Here is a 16,612-nt window from a genome sequence, read left to right on the forward strand (position 1 = left end):
TTATAACTCCTTGATGCATCCCTTTTCTTGCCAAGTGGTTGATGCGACTTCTAGCGGAGGGTGAATTCCCACTTGATCCCCTTGAAATGACGAGTGTTTGCCCCTAAAAGTGATTTCCCTTCTGAAACATCTTCTCAGTAACATCCCCTAGTCTGATTATTCTTATAGGTTTGTCACCCATAGCTGCCACATCATATTAATATTTAAATCTTGGGCCGAGCTACTATCCACATCTCTTGAAATTAAAGACCCAATAAGTTCTCTAAGGTTTTACGTGGGTTTGGGCCGCAACGCAAGCCCAATGTCCATTTTGGGTTCAAACAGAACAACTTAGAAGATATAAGGAAAACAATGAGAGGAAAAATCTAAATTAAAAAGGTGAAAACGGAGTAAAATCCAGATCTCAAAGAGCTTTTGTACTGTTTTTTTAATTTAAAAGATGAAATTAGAAGCCACTTAGTACTATGGTCTAGTGGTATCAGTTATATGTAACTCAGAAGATATAGTGAAAGCAATGAAAGGGAAAATCTAAATGAAAAAGGTGAAAATGAAGTAAATTGCAGAACTCAAAGAGCTTTGTATTTTTTAAATTCAAAAGAGGAAATTAAAAGTCATTTAGTACTACGACCTAATGGTATCAGTTATAAGTAAGAGGTCTTAGATTCAATTCTCGTCAAAAACGAATTTGAGTAACATTATTATAGTTAACGCAGTGTGAGGCTTGGCCCACCTCTCCCTAATGTGAATAATATCGTTTGTTTGTTATTAAAAAAAAGAAAAAAAAAGAAAAGAAAAGAGGAAATTAAAAAATTTATTTTGTGGGAAAAATAAAATTAAAAAAAAAAAAGAAAAAAGGGGAAAAAGAAATTGATCTAAAAACATCTCCAAATGAGATTTTAAATTTTAAACATAAAATATAAATTTGAAAGCATATATTACATTTCAATTTTTTTTAAATTTTATTCTCAATCTCATATGTCAAATCAAACCATTATTTATTATGTTAATTTAATATTTTTAAAATAATAATAATAAAAAATAAAAAGTATTTGTTAATCAATTAAAAATAAATTTGGGTTAGGGTCAATTAAAAAATATTCACGCACTCTGTGTGTATGGCATATGGTAGTACCAATTATAATTACTGTTAAAAGAGAGCCCGTTGAGTTCCTAATTGCCGTTAGTGAGAGGGTAGCTTGGGTCAGTTGGTGCTTCTCAAAACTGCTTCCGCAAAGAAGCAATGGGGAGATTTGAATGAAACTTTCAAAAGGCCGAAATTACCCCCCATAATTTACAAATTATAACACTTACCCTAACTCGGCTTTCATTGGCGTCTTGGAGCAAACGGTCCTAGAATTTCCTGAGAATTTATCATATATGGCCGAAACTTAGTCTTTAATTTCACAAATGTCATTTTTTCTTTTTATATAAGAAAACTTTTTTTTTTCCTAAAAAAACTATTAATTATAGCAAAAAACACACTTGAATAAACTTAAATGCCGTAAAAATTAACTCCGAGTTACAATATGCCTGAAGTTCTTAGATATTAGAGTCAATTTTTAACCTAACTCACAAGGAAAGTCTCTACACCATGGGAATGTCAAAAACACTAACCAACATCAATCAGCGCCAAATTTTACTTCGTTCATGGAGGATGAAAAAAAATTAGGATAGCAATCCCCCAACATGGTATGGGTACGTACTTTGACCAAATTAGGGTTGTAATTCCTTACCCCCCCCCCCCCCCCCCCCCCCCCCAATCAACATAAGTCGGTCATAGGAGTTTAATGGAACTCTTTGGCTTGCTTTCACTAATGATTTCCTTCATTGCAGAAATTGTTAATGGATTTTCTTAATTTCCTTTTCCACCCACTTGAATCAACTTCATGAAATCTAATTTTTGACGATCACTAGAATTCAATTGTTATGTATGTGATATCGGCAGGGTTGGATCAAACAGAGCTTTACTTTTTCGCTAAGATCAAATAGAACTGATTTTTTCTGATTTGATGTGCCCTTTTATTAACGACAGAACTGATTCTATTGTTGAAACCCCTTTGCAGGGCCGGCCCATGCCCAATTCAGGCAAAACGACTGTCCGAGGCCCAAAAAAATTAAGGGCATCAAAATTATTAAGGCGGTATATTTATATATATTTTCATAAGAGTATAAATTTATAAAATTTGGTTCAATGACACAAAAATTTGGCACCAAAATTACAAAGGGGCCCTTTGGCTAAAGTGTTGTAATGAGCAACCATAGATACGACACTATCTTCAAGTGATGATGATCCTTACCACATTATTTAGTCATTTTGGAGAAAAAGTATTTGAAAATAAAAAAACAAATAAAGGATGAGGTGAAATGGCCAACTTAATAATTTTCTTAACTTTTTTTTTTACGCGTATCCAGGAAACCTACTGAAAATTTGGGTAAATTTACAAACAAGAAACACTAATGCAACTTGGCACAAATAGCAGTATTTCAAAACTAAAAGCAGATTTTCTCACTACAATTGAATGTCTTCAGAGTTTCAGCAATTAATTAGGTCATTGAGTTTCTACGAATTATAAATTAACCGGATCACTATAAAATTATAAAATGAGCCACCGTGCCCCTCAGATAGTATTATTTGAGATAGCCAATCTATTATACTTTGATTCATGAAGACAACAAAATGACAAAATGACGGAATGTGTGAATTAAAAATGAATTGAACACATGGCTCATTATCTCTTAGTTCAAGGAGAGACATGAAAACCTTAGTGACCTGTGTACCACCTTACAACCGTAGAGAAGAAAAATAATCGTACGGGACAAGGACAATACACAATTCTAGATATTTCAGGGATCAAAACATAAGTCTCATTCTACTTACAGCAAGAAGTAACCTTTTATAGTCCTTTTGAATCATGTGCCCTGCTTCAGTTCCCTTACCAAACAGGATAAAAGTCTTATCCAAGGCAATCCCTCCTAATCCTGTGTAACAAACGGGTCCAAAATACTCCATCCAAGTTCTACCCACCACACAAACAAGCAGGCCCAGTTCTTGTGCAACATAGCGAACTCTTAACTCGGGACCTAAAATTGGGTTTTCGTCGATCAATCAAATGGAGCAATTTTCCCTCTCAAATCGCTCCGTCTCCCAGTCCCTCTCTCTCATTCATTCGACTGGTTGAAGCTTTCAAGTATCAAGATTGGCAGAAGCATCCGCAGAAATCCAGAGGGGAAGACAATCCTGGTACTACTTGACCACTGTTTCTTTGTAATTTTCCCGAGAAAGTTTACGCCTTTCATTTTCCCGAGAAAGTTTCTGCATTTGGGTTTACAGCAATGCATTCATCTCGTCCATTTCTCTTCTGGGTCCTTTTCTTTTTCGTCTCCAACCTCAGTTTCCCTTCGCTTTCTGTCCTGTTCTTGCCTGCGACGAACAATAACCTCACCCTCTTCGGCGACGCTTCCATCACCAACACCGCGATTAGTCTCACTCAAGAACTCACCACCTGCCCCTCCTCCTCCCCTTCTGCTTCTTCTGGGGTTGGAAGAGCATTTTACGCCTACCCAATTCGGTTTCTTGACTCGAAAACCAACGCCACTGCCTCTTTCTTGTGCCGATTCTCTTTCTCAATCACCCCAAGTTCCCGATTGTGTTCTTCTGGAGATGGCATTGCGTTTGTGATCACCCCCGATGTTGATTCTCTGGGATCATCCAGAGGGGGGTATATGGGACTTCCGGAGCCATCCTCAGCGTCGAAAGAATCGTTCTTCGCTGTGGAATTCGATACTAGGTTTGATCCTATGGTCGGTGACATCAATGGGAACCACATTGGTATTGATTTGAACACAGTTGTGTCTGTTGCCTGTGTTGATGTTGTTTCAAGAGGTATTGATTTGACAAGTGGGAGGGAGATTACTGCTTGGATTGAGTACAGAGATGCTGTCAAGATGATTCGGGTTTGGGTCGGATACTCGTCAACTAGGCCTCCAACGCCTCTTCTTGTTGCTCAGATTGACCTCTCCAACCAGTTCAAGGAGTTCATGCGTGTAGGTTTCTCAGCCTCGAATGGGCATGGCTCTTCAGTTCATGTTGTTTACAGGTGGAGGTTCAAGACTTTCGGGTCTCTTCCACCTGGGAATCCTACAGATGCCTTTGAAGAAGGGGACTGCTTCATGTGCTCTTCACCAGAAGATTCAAGTACCAAAAGCAGCCCGGAAAATCGTTCCCATGAAAGAAAAACAAAGATAGTGGAGATGGCTCTTGGGTTGGGAGGTTTAGCCGCGTTTGTTGTCTCCATAATCGCATTTGTTTTTGTCATTTGTTTTGTGTGTGTGAAAAAGAGAAGGGTCACTGCCAGAAGGAGCAGAGAGGGCAAAACTTGTAGAGTTGAGGCGAATAAAGTTCCGACGAGTTTGTCTCTTGCAGAGATAAGATCGGCAACAATGGGGTTTAACCGACACAGGGTTGTCGGGGAAGGGGCATCAGCTAAGGTTTATAAAGGGTCTCTGTCCTCTGGTGGAGAAGTGGCTGTGAAAAGGTTTGAGAGGGGTGATGTGATCGGTAGTCTGCGTAATCCTTTTACCACGGAGTTTGCAACTATGGTGGGTTGTTTGCGGCACAAGAATCTGATCCAGCTTCATGGGTGGTGCTGTGAGGGTAATGAGTTGGTCCTGGTGTACGAGTACATGCCCAACGGAAGCCTCAACAAAGTTCTTCACAAAAGCTTCAATTCAGCAGTGGTTCTGTCCTGGAAGCAAAGACTTAATATAGTTCTTGGAGTCGCTTCTGCTCTTGCATATCTTCACGAGGAGTGTGAGAGGCAAATAATTCACAGAGATGTTAAAACTTGCAACATAATGCTCGATGCAGATTTTAACGCCAAACTAGGGGATTTTGGTCTAGCAGAAGTGTATGAGCATAGTTCAATCATTGCAAGAGAAGCAACTATACCAGCCGGTACAATGGGATATCTTGCTCCAGAATATGTTTATTCAGGTGTTCCAACTGTTAAAACTGATGTTTACAGCTTTGGTGTGGTGGTGTTAGAGGTGGCAACGGGAAGAAAGCCGGTGGAGGATGATGGAGCAGTGGTTGTTGATTGGGTTTGGAGCATGTGGGAAAAGGGGAAACTGATTGAAGCTGCTGATCTGAGGTTGATGGGGAAGCTTGATATGGTAGAGATGGAGAGGATGCTGATGACTGGACTTGCTTGTGTGCACCCAAACCATGTGAAGAGGCCAACGGTGAAGGAAGCTGCAAGGATTCTTAAAGGTGAAACGCCTCTTCCTCTGCTGCCACCAAGAAAACCAAGGGTAAGCCTTCGCCCTGTTTATCCTGATGAATGTGAAGAAATCCCGCTTTGTTGTGGTGTTCGGCCAAGTCTTGAACATGATGATGTACAATATTTGACTCCGAAGAGCCACTTTGGCAAGGATTAGTAGCTCATAATAGATCAAGTAACTTCAATTTAAGAGTAGGATTTCAGTGCAGTTCGTAACAGAGAAATTAGGAGTTTTTTGTTGACTGGGGATCTTGGGGAGTCCTATTCAATTGCTTCAGTTAATTTGTAGATTTTGTAGTCCGAAATTGTGTTTGATGTCGTATAGAAATTAAACGCTCAGAGTGTTTAGCAGAACTTTTCCTTGTCTGTTTAATCATGATTGGCATTGTCTCAAGCATTTTGTTATTATAGCTAATGGACTTATTAATTCAAATGATGTTCAAAAGATTGAGTTAAACTTCATGCTGTAGGCTGCAGCAGATTGATTTGGGTTTTTGATTGTCGTATCAAATGTGAAGCCTAAACAGTATTTGAATCCTATATGACGATGGCGATACATTGAATGATCAAGAGCAGGATTCACGTCTCCTTACCTGGTAGAGCCGCTAAGATAGGATTGACATGTTCTAACTCACAAACAAAATGCATAATGATTTAAGTTTCCATTCGTTACAAAAGCATTTTTACATTAGCTGATGGACTTGATACTTTAAATGATGTTCGAAAGATTGAATGAAGTTCCTTTTGAATTTGTTATTTGTTAACTTGATGTTGTAGCTAAAAAAAATAAAATGAAATATCATCACGTACAACAGCAGATGACTGCAGATCGAGGCAACAGTGTTTTTCCAGAAATTGAGCTTTATTCAAACTACTCATTCTCCAACAAGCACTTCCCATGTCCATCAACATCGAAGAAAGTGTTTCGGAGTTAAAGTCATAAGTGTGCAATTAATATGGGTTTCGTATGTAATGTGAAGCCTAAGTAGTATTTGAAACAATCGTATCCTTACCTGGTACAGCAGCTAGATAGGATTGGCATGTCCTCAAATTCACTAACAAGATGTATACTGATTTACGGGTTTGTCTGGTTTTTGCGGAAGGGGCCTTTGGAAACTGAACAAAAAAAATTATTGCCGTTTCTGGACCGCACACCAGTTTCCATTAGTTACAAAGACAGACTGAAACACGTCAATTCTTCCTTTCTACAAAAATTTGAATTAAGCTCCCTAGTGTTAACGTTAAATGGTGTTTTCAGGAAATGAACCTTGTGGTTCATCCTTGTACCAGGAAGAAACATGGAGGCCAACTCCACGGCGCTGGGATAGTATTCATACTACTTCAAGTCCGGCTTTGCCAATTCTTCCCAAGCTTATGATGCAACTGACTTTACAGTGAACGGAAATGAAAAACTATTGTGAGCTATGACACTTAGGGTTCACATGGATTATGATACAATGGTCCATATTACAAGCTCAATATTAAATACTAAATCAATCTAGTTAATGCCCAAATAAATTGCAAAATTGTCTATGCATAAACATTCATTCCCCTCGCCCTTCAATAAATATAGCCATCTTATAGTTCAAAGCAAAATATATTTTTCAATACAATTAAGCTGATGCGACAAATCCATGTGATTTACTTGCATTTATTATAAGATAGTGACTAATAACAATGCCTTTTGCGGATTTGTTCTATGACGTTGCATCTAGCACTTTCAGATCCATTTGAAGCTGTCTCGTCACGATATTCATGTGTTCGCTTCAGGATTTTCAATGTTTGGTTGAGCTCTTTCAAATCTTGTTTGTATACCAAACGAGCCCCACACTTCTTCACACTATTGAAGTCTGCTTTTTGTTTTCCCCCGTCAATATCATAAAAGCAAGTTTCGAATACGAACTGTTCCTGGTGACAATTTTCACGAGAAAAATAAAATATCCAAATGTGTTCTGACTCAAGAGACCCTATTTTACAATCCCATCGCAGAAGGCAATCCCCTAAAAACTGAATATTGAAATAATCATAATGACAAAGGGTAGCTAGATTAGCCAATTTTTGCTTAGGATCTTGAAAAACAACACAAAAGGCAATCCCCAGCCAGTTGGTACATGATGGTGGTGGAAGCTCCACATTTATTGAATGTCCCACACTCTGATTACTGAACCACTCTGGAATTTCACTTCCAGGCCATACAACATCTGGGTCCAGTTTATCGAAATATAGATTCAGTCCCTGTAACAAAAGAACTATTTTAGAGAGAGGGAGGGAGGGAGGGAGAGAAAGAGGGAGAGAGAGGGGGGAGGGGGGGAGATAAAGAGAGAGCACCTTGGTCTGAGTAGCAATTCTTCGAATCCTAGAGAGTATTGTATTATTCCAGCCTTCATCTTGAACCAATGCAATGCAATTCTTGCAAGTGAAGTCAAAGTCATACAAATTGGTGTCTCTACTACTCAACTTGGATGGATCTGACAACCTTTTTAAGGAAGTACAATTTTTCACATTTACACATAATTCGTTGCTAGATGGAAGAGGTGGCAATTCTTGAAGGCTTTCGCACCCCTCCAAATCAAGATACTTGAGCTTAGAAAGGTGTCTAATGCTTTCAGGTAGACTGATGAAATTATTTCCACTGAGAATCAATTCTACCAAAAAGGACAAGCAGCCAATATCATTGGGGATGTCTCCTTCAGAGAGTTTACAATTTCTTAGATATAACTCTCTCAAAGAGCATAAACGATTTAGAGAAGACAATACCAAACCCCAACAAAGAGGATCAGGACGACTTTTTTCGAGTCCTAATAAGCGGAGAAGGCCCCATCCGTACGTTACTTTAGCATCCGATTTGTCAAACACAAGACGTTTGAGATTTTTCATACCTACAAGCGGCTCGGTCATAGTGGCTCCCAATTCAAGCACCTCTAAGTGATCCATGTCTCCTGGGAGTTTGTCAAGTTTTGAGCATCCCATCACATCGAGATATGTAAGAGACTTCAAAGTAGAAATAGCCATTGGAAGGTTCAAGAGATTTTTGCAATTACGTAGATACAAACCCTTAAGGCCAACCAGATGTCCTATTGATGAAGGTATTTTCTCGATCGCAGTTCCTTTTAAGGAAATCAGGGACAAATTCTTCATCTGCTCCCCAAATTCTGGAATCTTTTTCACATTTGAGCAGCCATCAAGATTGAAAGTCTCAAGAGAATCCATTTCAACCTTACTTGGGAGGCTATTTATGCTTTCACAGCCATGAAGGTACAAAACTTCAAGTCTTTTGAGGACTCCAATAGACGGGTGAATCTTAACTAAATTCTTACAATCACAAAGAATCAACTTCTCAAGATTTGGAATACCACTGAAATCCGGAGTACTCATTAATTTATTGGAGTAGTTAAGATCGATATATTTCAAGTTGGGCAAGTCCTGTACAACACCAATAAGGTTCAAATCATATATTTAGCTTCTACAACCTTAAAGTTTATTCAAAACAATAAATAAATAAATAATATATAGTTATTTTGTAAATGAAATAGCATTTATTCAATACTAACCTTTTTCCCCTCCCATAGTCGAACAAGTTTGCTCTTACGCATCTTAAGTTGAGTAAGCAAATGTGGTTGAAAGTTGGTTGGAAGAGACTTAGAAGGATAGAAACTCCAATTTATAATTCTCAAGGAACATGAAAGAAATTTGGGGCCTGAAGAAAAAATCAAATTATCGAATTCCAAAAACCTCAGTCCATCCATCTTAGAGAAGGCTTCGCAATTCCATTGGCGTACCTCTTCTACTTTGAGTTGGCGTAAGGATATGGCTTCAATCGCCCCCGTTCCCTAACAACAAAGAAAAAAAGACAAATTAATTTCGCATTCAAGTCTAACATAGTGTCAAATAAAATTATATCTTCATCCAAACTTGGTATTTAACTTCTTACCGTATTCCCACCTTCTCCCTGTTAGTGTAAATGATATAGTATGTTCAAAAAAAAAAAAAAAAAAAAATCTTACCGTATTCGTCATGAATATATGGTAAATGTCATTGTAAAGCCACAACCTACTGCGCAGACGAGGCTCTTTAGACTCGTGACCAATAATTGTCCATGCCATTTCTTGTATCAAATCATGCATCCACATACGTTTTAGGTGATCTTGATAGAGGAGAGATTTCTCAATTAGCGAATCTATTACAATACTACTAGAAATTCCAAAAGAATTATCTAGTGTTTCAATTACTCGCTTCATGTACTTCCCTTTGTGGAAACATGCAACATCGAGAAAAATTCTCTTCTCCATCTCTTCTAGTCCATCAAAACTTATTTTAAGTTTATCAAAAATTGCTGGATTAGGAATTTTTGATAGATTATCCCGTACACTATTCCAAGCATCTAGCCCTCTCTTAAACAAAGCTGACCCCAAAGTTTCAAGAGCTAATGGGAGGCCTCCAGCATAATTAATGAAATACTTAGACAGTTCCAAAAACCCATCCTCAGGCAGATTCTTAAAGGCATTTTGACTAAACAGTGCAAGAGCTTCATCATCATTTAACACCTTGACATTATGACATAATGTTATGTCATGCTGGACTAGCAGACGTTCATTTCTAGTTGTAATGATAATTCTACTTCCCATGCCAAACCAATCTTTCTTTCTAGCTAGTACTTGTAGCTGGCTTATGTGATCCACATCATCAAGTACAAGAAGAACCTTTTTGTTGCATAAGCACTTCTCGGTGTACTTGATTCCACATTGTTGGTCCCGAATCTTTTCTTTCAACATCGGTAAAAGAAGTGTTTTTTGAAGACCAATTAGGGTAGGGTCTGCTTTAGAAACCTCTCTAACGTTGCGAAGAAAGCAATGAACATCAAAATGGTGGAAGGTTTTATCATAAATTAGCTCGGCAAGAGTAGTCTTGCCTATGCCACCCATCCCAGCTATCCCAATAAATCGAACATCATCTGCATCATGAGCTAACAACAAACTTAGTTGCTTGAGTGCAGAATCAGTTCCGACTAACTTCCTTGAGGAATCTAATAGCGTGAATGTAGCTTGCACTTTCCTCCACACGCTCTTGACGATTTTTTCTATGAGCTCACTTTCACCCCTACATGGTATAAAATAACCAATCAAAAAAGCATAAACGAAGAATTCAAGTTTGACTCTACTAAGACATAGGAAATTAAAGTTGTCCATGCATGCTTACTTAGATTCCTTCGAATGCCAACCACGAATTTTGGACACTCTTTTTAGATCAGCTTTCCATTGGACCACCTTTTTTTTATCTTCGATACTGATCAACTTTTCTTCATGCTCCAAGAAGGCTTTGGCAAAACATCCCCGTTGATTTCCAACGTCAGATGGATCCGTCTCGTAAAAGACCGGCAGAACTGAGTTCCTGGCTTCCATGAATTGAAGAATGGTTCTAAGTTCGTTCAAGCACCATTTAGAAGAGGCATAGTTTGGTGAGAGGACAACAATTGCAATATGCGATTCTTTGATCGCACTCAGGAGCTCAAGGGAAATACTTGTTCCTCCTTCAAGCTCTCGATCGTCAAAGAAAGTAGTAATCCCTTGGCACTTGCACAATTCATGGTATAAATGGGATACAAAACCCTTGCGGGTGTCTACACCCCTAAAACTCAAAAACACATCATACTTCCATCGAGGAGCTGATTCATTCGAAAGAAGAGATGCAGTAGCTCTTTGGGCGCTCAATGCCATCAGAAAAAAAAAACAGTTGCTGTAAATCGGGTACTGCAAACGGTAACTGAATGAACAAGTAAAAAGATAGAAGATCAATGTTTTAAAATTTAAAAAAAAATCTAAAACTTTAAATTTTCTTTTAGATGCATCTTTTATTCATAAATGTTACATGGACTCACTGTGGTCTGATATTTGACTCAATGCCAACACGTATTTGACAATTTGATTTGATCTTACAGTCCTTGATAACTCAGTTTAAGCTGTTGAATCATTTTCAGTTACCGGAAAATGAGTTCTGCAAAAAAAAAAAGAAAAAAAAGAAAAAGAACTAGTAGTCAATGAACAAGTAAAACAAAAATGAGCAGGGAAAAGAAAATAGAAACTTTAAAGGCTTTTTTAGCACCTCATATATTGTTGAATACATCCGGCATTAAAGTTTTTATTGAATGACTTATACACCCTAATATGCAATGATTATTTAGGCCTCGTAAGTTTTTTTTTTTTTTTTCAATATAACTTTTAAATTAATTATGCAAATATTATTTTTCTCTTCAAGCTGTCCAAGTCACTCCCACCCTTCATCGTAGAACAAAACTCTAATTTATAAAAAAATATATATATAGAAACACATTGATTGAATTTTTTTTTTTTTTTTTTTTGAGGAATGGAATATGAAATCAATGTTTTAGAAGCTTTACATGAGATATGATTTTATAATTTTTTTATTGTTTTAATGATTTCATGCAAATTAAGGCCTTTTATATGCAACCAAAGGCTGGTGAGTGGAGATTTTTCCTTATCAACGAAAATAGTTTTTTAACTGGTTATGGAACCTAAATGGTTTAGTCAGTGCTTCTTTGACTAGTTATGGAAAACTAAGGGTTGTTTTATTCGCACTCCATATAATGTTGAATACATCTCATGCTGAATGCACCACATCCAGTTTTTTATTTAAAGTTTGTCTTGATACACCTCATGTATTGCCGATTAGTACTACGGTCTAGTGATATTCATCTTCACTTGTAAGTGAGAGGTTTTAAGTTCGATTCTGGTCAAATACGAATTTGAACCACATTATTGTTAGCTCATTGTGAAGCTAACCCATCCCCCTTCCCTTTATTATAGATAATACCATTTCTTCAAAAGAAAAAAATACACATCATCTACTTTTCCATACTACCCTTACACCACATACTTTAAAATACACCCCCATATCGGAACTTTTCTGCATTTTGCGCCTCAATTCTGCTATATATTGATCAACTAAAGCAGCATCATCTACTTCACTTTCACAACATATATTTCGACTTAAGTTGTCCATTTTTTCAATAATTGGAAGGAATAATACATTTTTCACAAGCATGCTGCGTTTAGTGATTCAAATACAGGGTAAGGGTATAGAGTCTAAAAAAATATATCGCAGACAATAAACATTCAATCTGAATACACATCGAAAATGATTTCGCGTGTATTAAAAAGTAATTTTCTTTTTTAACATCTTTGGAGGCTTAAATAGTCGTTTCATATCATGGTATATAATTTGTTTAATAATAAATTTTAGGGGAAACTTGATATAAGTCTAATTTTTTGAGCTAATAGTAGGAATAGTCCAACTTATTAAAATAAGTCTAATTTGGTATATTTAATTATTTAATTATCAATAGTTATCTATTCAATTATAAGATTTATTATATAAATCAAATTTCTTCCCAATTATCTCTTTGCTTATTTCTTTTTATTTATATTTTTGTTATTTCTCGTTCTTCCTCTTGCTTTAAACCCCATTTATAGATTTTATTTTAATTTTTATAATCAACCTATATCAAAGGTTGATCATATTTATCTACCTATATAACAAATTTTTTTTTTTTTTTTTATAATTAACTTGTCACAGATTAATGTGTCTTGCTTGTAGCTATGTTATGTTTTTTTTCTACCTTTTAATTAGGTTTCATATCTCACGTATATGCATAATATACACATTCATATATTTGTTACTTGAGTTAGGGTAGAATGTTTTGTAGATAAATTTATGTTAGTCTATTAGTCTTTTTTTTTTTTTTTTTTTTGGTTATAAGATATTAAATATATTTTTTTGGAGTTGGAAAATGCATAATATTAGAAGATTTTAATTGATTTTTAATATTTTTAGAAAATATAAAATGAGTATAAAAGAAATAAAAACATATAATTAAATAACTGGACTCACTCCAAAAAACACTTTATGTTTTTGGACTTGGATCTAAAAACCCCAAAATTTTATGTGGGGTGTATCCAACAATATGTGGGTGCAAATAAAAAGTGTATATTCAACAGAGGAAAATTTTCATATCAGTAAATATTTTTGTGTGGGTAATTTCTTTTAAAATTTTATAGTGCCTAAATAGTCATTTCACATTAAGATACATGAGTCATTTAATAATAAATTTTTATGTGGGATGTATTCAAGAATATACGATGTGCTAATAAAAAAACCCAAAAATAATTCCTTCTTTCCATTATCATTGCTAAGACAGTAAAACCCACCCATTGAAATAAAATCCTCATTCACAAAATGAATTGTTTCATGCAATTACAAATTACAAAATCGATTGCAGCAAGTTTTTGTTATTCGACGGTAATAAAATTCATGTTATTCAAAGATAATAAAATTCTTTGTTTCGTTTAACACCTAAATCTGTGAGGATTCCAGTCGACGGTTACCAATTTTTGGTTAGTTATCCAAATTTATCAATTTTTGTGTACTTAAATAGGATCGTTCACAAGGCGACGCCTCTACATTTAACATTGAGGCTGCACCTTGGATGTGGATAGTGTGGGTGTAGGATTTGGATTGTGTGGTGTGTATGTAGAAAATGTGGGGTATATATAAAGAGTATAGTGTTTGACAGTATAATGGGAAAGTACGTGGAGGTCCGTCAAGATCAATTTTAATTGGAAAAGTAAATGTGAGATGCTTTAAGTATGTAAGATATATTCAATAATGGGATGTGAATAAAACTACCCAACTTTAAATCTTCTTTTGGTAATTGAAAATGTATATTAAGCAAAAGATATTAAGGACTGAGAGAAAATACTAGAAAAATAAAATACAGGATCAATACAAATTTACACATGCAGAGAAAAGTGACAATAGGCAAGGCAAGAAGCAGAAAAATCACACTAAAAATTCTCACAACAAAGTTGTAGGAAGAGAGGAAATTGAGATATAGGTAGGAATGGAAATAAATGGAAGAGAGATGCACATCAGAGTAATTCTACTGGTAGTGGTGGTTTAGTGTCGGAAATAGTGTCAAATGGTGAATTATTTCATTGACAAAGAAAAGTTAATACGACTATTTAGGATGCTCCATAATATATGATATTTAGGGGTTATAACTATTATATTTTGATATTTGCATATTTAAATAAAGATTTAATAGTTAAAACATTTAGAGTATTTCATACTCCTGAGTACCGTAAAATTTCCATATAAAAAGCAAATGGTAATGGTCCCAAAAAAAAAAACCAGAGAAGCTATAGATGAGAAATGGTTAAACAATTAGGAATACTTACTCACACTTTTTTCATCTGAAACAGGGTGTAATCGACATATTAGGTATTGTCACACCATAAAGTTAAAATACGATGCTGAGGCGGGGATCAATTTGAGCCACACCAGTGTAATGTTTCCGTGCAAGTAAATCTCCTTCAAAGAAGCAACAAGGAAATCCCTGTATATATGTATTAGTACTACCATTACAAAGTGAAAGGACAAGGATTTTCCACAATAAAAGTGGAAGACTGACCATGACAAGTTTCCAGGAAGTTTCCTTGTTGGGGCGCGTTATCTTTCTTTACCTCCTCTTATTCGCAAAGTCATTGGATGCAAGACTTTCTGTCCAGCTTTCTTATCAGAAAAGATATTCATGCCTCTCTGTTTTTTCTAAAAAGGAAAGGGTAATGCTTATGTCTCCCACTAATCTAGGCTTTTTCACACGAGCATCCCAATGAAAAGAAGCAAAAAAATCACAATGAAAATCTCACAGCAAAGTTGTAGGAAGAGAGGAAATTAAGAGAGAGGTAGGAATGGAAGTAAATGGGAGGAAGATGGTCAACAAAGTAATTCTTCTACTAGTAGTGGTAGTGGTAGTGGTGGTTGTTGGGACTACATGATATAGTCGAGATAGTGTGAGATGGTGAATTATTTTATTGGTGAATTATTTCATTAACAAATAAAAGTTAGTATGACTATTTATCTAAGTAGGAGCAAAATAACCAAAATCCTTGGGTGGTCTTTAGTATGGGATACTCCATTGTTTTAATTGTTATATTTTGATATTTGTATTTTTAACAAAAATTTAACAATTAAAACATTCACTACTTAATACCAAGGTTTTAAAAAACACTAGGCACTAATTGGATGGTGAGCTAAGGTCTAACGCTTAGGGGGCTAGGCGACCGAGGTGAATTTAAATAAATTTACTATCTATCATTTAAATTAATTGAATTTACAATATTGTGTGTGTGTGTGTGTGTGTAAATGAATTGAATTAAGGGAGCGCTATATATACTGACAAAAACTTTTAATATATTTTAAAGAACTCCACTAGTTTTTAAACATGTTAAGGAGAGACAAAAGCATAAAAACAACTAAAACCCAGCCCAAAAACATGGAAACAATGTTTTCAATTATCAGCCACACCCCTAAGGCTTTAGGGCTGTTAATAGAACTCAGCGCTCACAACTTCAACAAAATTAATGTGCCATAAGCTCAACCCATCCTGGACTATTTCTGCAGAATCAGTTTGTATCATTTATTACTAGAATCAATTCAATCCATCATCGACCATTTTTGCAGAATCAGTTCAATCATTCATCGACCATTTTTGCAAAATCAATTCAATCTGTCATCGACCATTTTTCCAGAATCAGTTCAATCCGTCGTCGACCATTTTTACAAAATCAGTTTAACCTCTTTTCGACCGTTTTTGCAAAATCAGTTAAACCGATCATTGACCATTTTTGCATAATCGATTCAACCTGTCATCCTTCAGTTCAACCCATCATTGACCATTTTTGCATAATCAATTCAACATGTCCTTGACCGTTTTTGCATAATCAGTTCAACTCGTCCGCATTTCAACTCATCCTCTACCATTTTTGCTGAATTAGTTCAACCCGTCCTCAACCGTTTTTGCAGAATCACTTCAATGCAGTTCAACCCATCCTCAACCATTTTTGTTGAATTAGTTTAACCTGTCCTCGACCATTTTTTGTAGAATCAGTTCAACGTTTTTGCAAAATCAGTTCATCCCATCATTGATAGTTTTTTTAGAATCAGTTCAACTCGTCCTCGATCGTTTTTGTAGAATCAATATCCATCTTCGACCATTTTTGCAGAATTAGTTCAACCCGTATTCGATAAATGACAATGTTTACAAAATTTCACTAATTCATCTTTTGGTTTATTAAGTCGTGGGTGTGTTCGATAAATTTTACATTTGCAAAATCTAATTCTTGTATTAATTTTTTCCCTTTACAAATTCGAATTTTTGATAGAATTTTTTTCGTTAACAGAGGTTGAAATAAAACAATAGAATTTTGGTGGAGAGAAGCAAGGCAAAGGCTAGGTCTTCTAATTCAGAATTTGTTTGA

At 35.9% G+C, this 16,612-nt stretch overlaps 2 protein-coding genes across 2 annotated transcripts; one reads left to right on the top strand and one right to left on the bottom strand.

Moving 5' to 3' along the window:
- The first annotated feature begins 2,979 nt into the window (after positions 1 to 2,979).
- LOC148693332 (Concanavalin A-like lectin protein kinase family protein) lies at positions 2,980 to 6,675 on the top strand. The gene is made up of 2 exons (XM_088677749.1): positions 2,980 to 5,310; positions 6,538 to 6,675. Exons 1-2 carry the CDS (start codon positions 3,334 to 3,336, stop codon positions 6,655 to 6,657), a joined length of 2,097 nt encoding a protein of 698 aa, XP_088533875.1. The 5' UTR covers positions 2,980 to 3,333; the 3' UTR covers positions 6,658 to 6,675.
- A 262-nt stretch (positions 6,676 to 6,937) lies between these two features.
- Positions 6,938 to 11,269, bottom strand: LOC137727320 (TMV resistance protein N-like). Its single transcript, XM_068466186.2, has 5 exons — positions 10,476 to 11,269; positions 9,284 to 10,376; positions 8,831 to 9,109; positions 7,608 to 8,702; positions 6,938 to 7,514 (listed from the first exon to the last, which is right to left on the bottom strand). The coding sequence occupies exons 1-5, from the start codon at positions 10,991 to 10,993 to the stop codon at positions 6,948 to 6,950; spliced, it is 3,552 nt and encodes a 1,183-aa protein (XP_068322287.2). The 5' UTR covers positions 10,994 to 11,269; the 3' UTR covers positions 6,938 to 6,947.
- Positions 11,270 to 16,612: the final 5,343 nt, after the last annotated feature.

This window comes from Pyrus communis, chromosome 10 (assembly GCF_041283825.1).
Source record: "Pyrus communis isolate YQ-2024b chromosome 10, ASM4128382v1, whole genome shotgun sequence".
In the NCBI taxonomy this organism is placed as follows: domain Eukaryota; kingdom Viridiplantae; phylum Streptophyta; class Magnoliopsida; order Rosales; family Rosaceae; genus Pyrus; species Pyrus communis.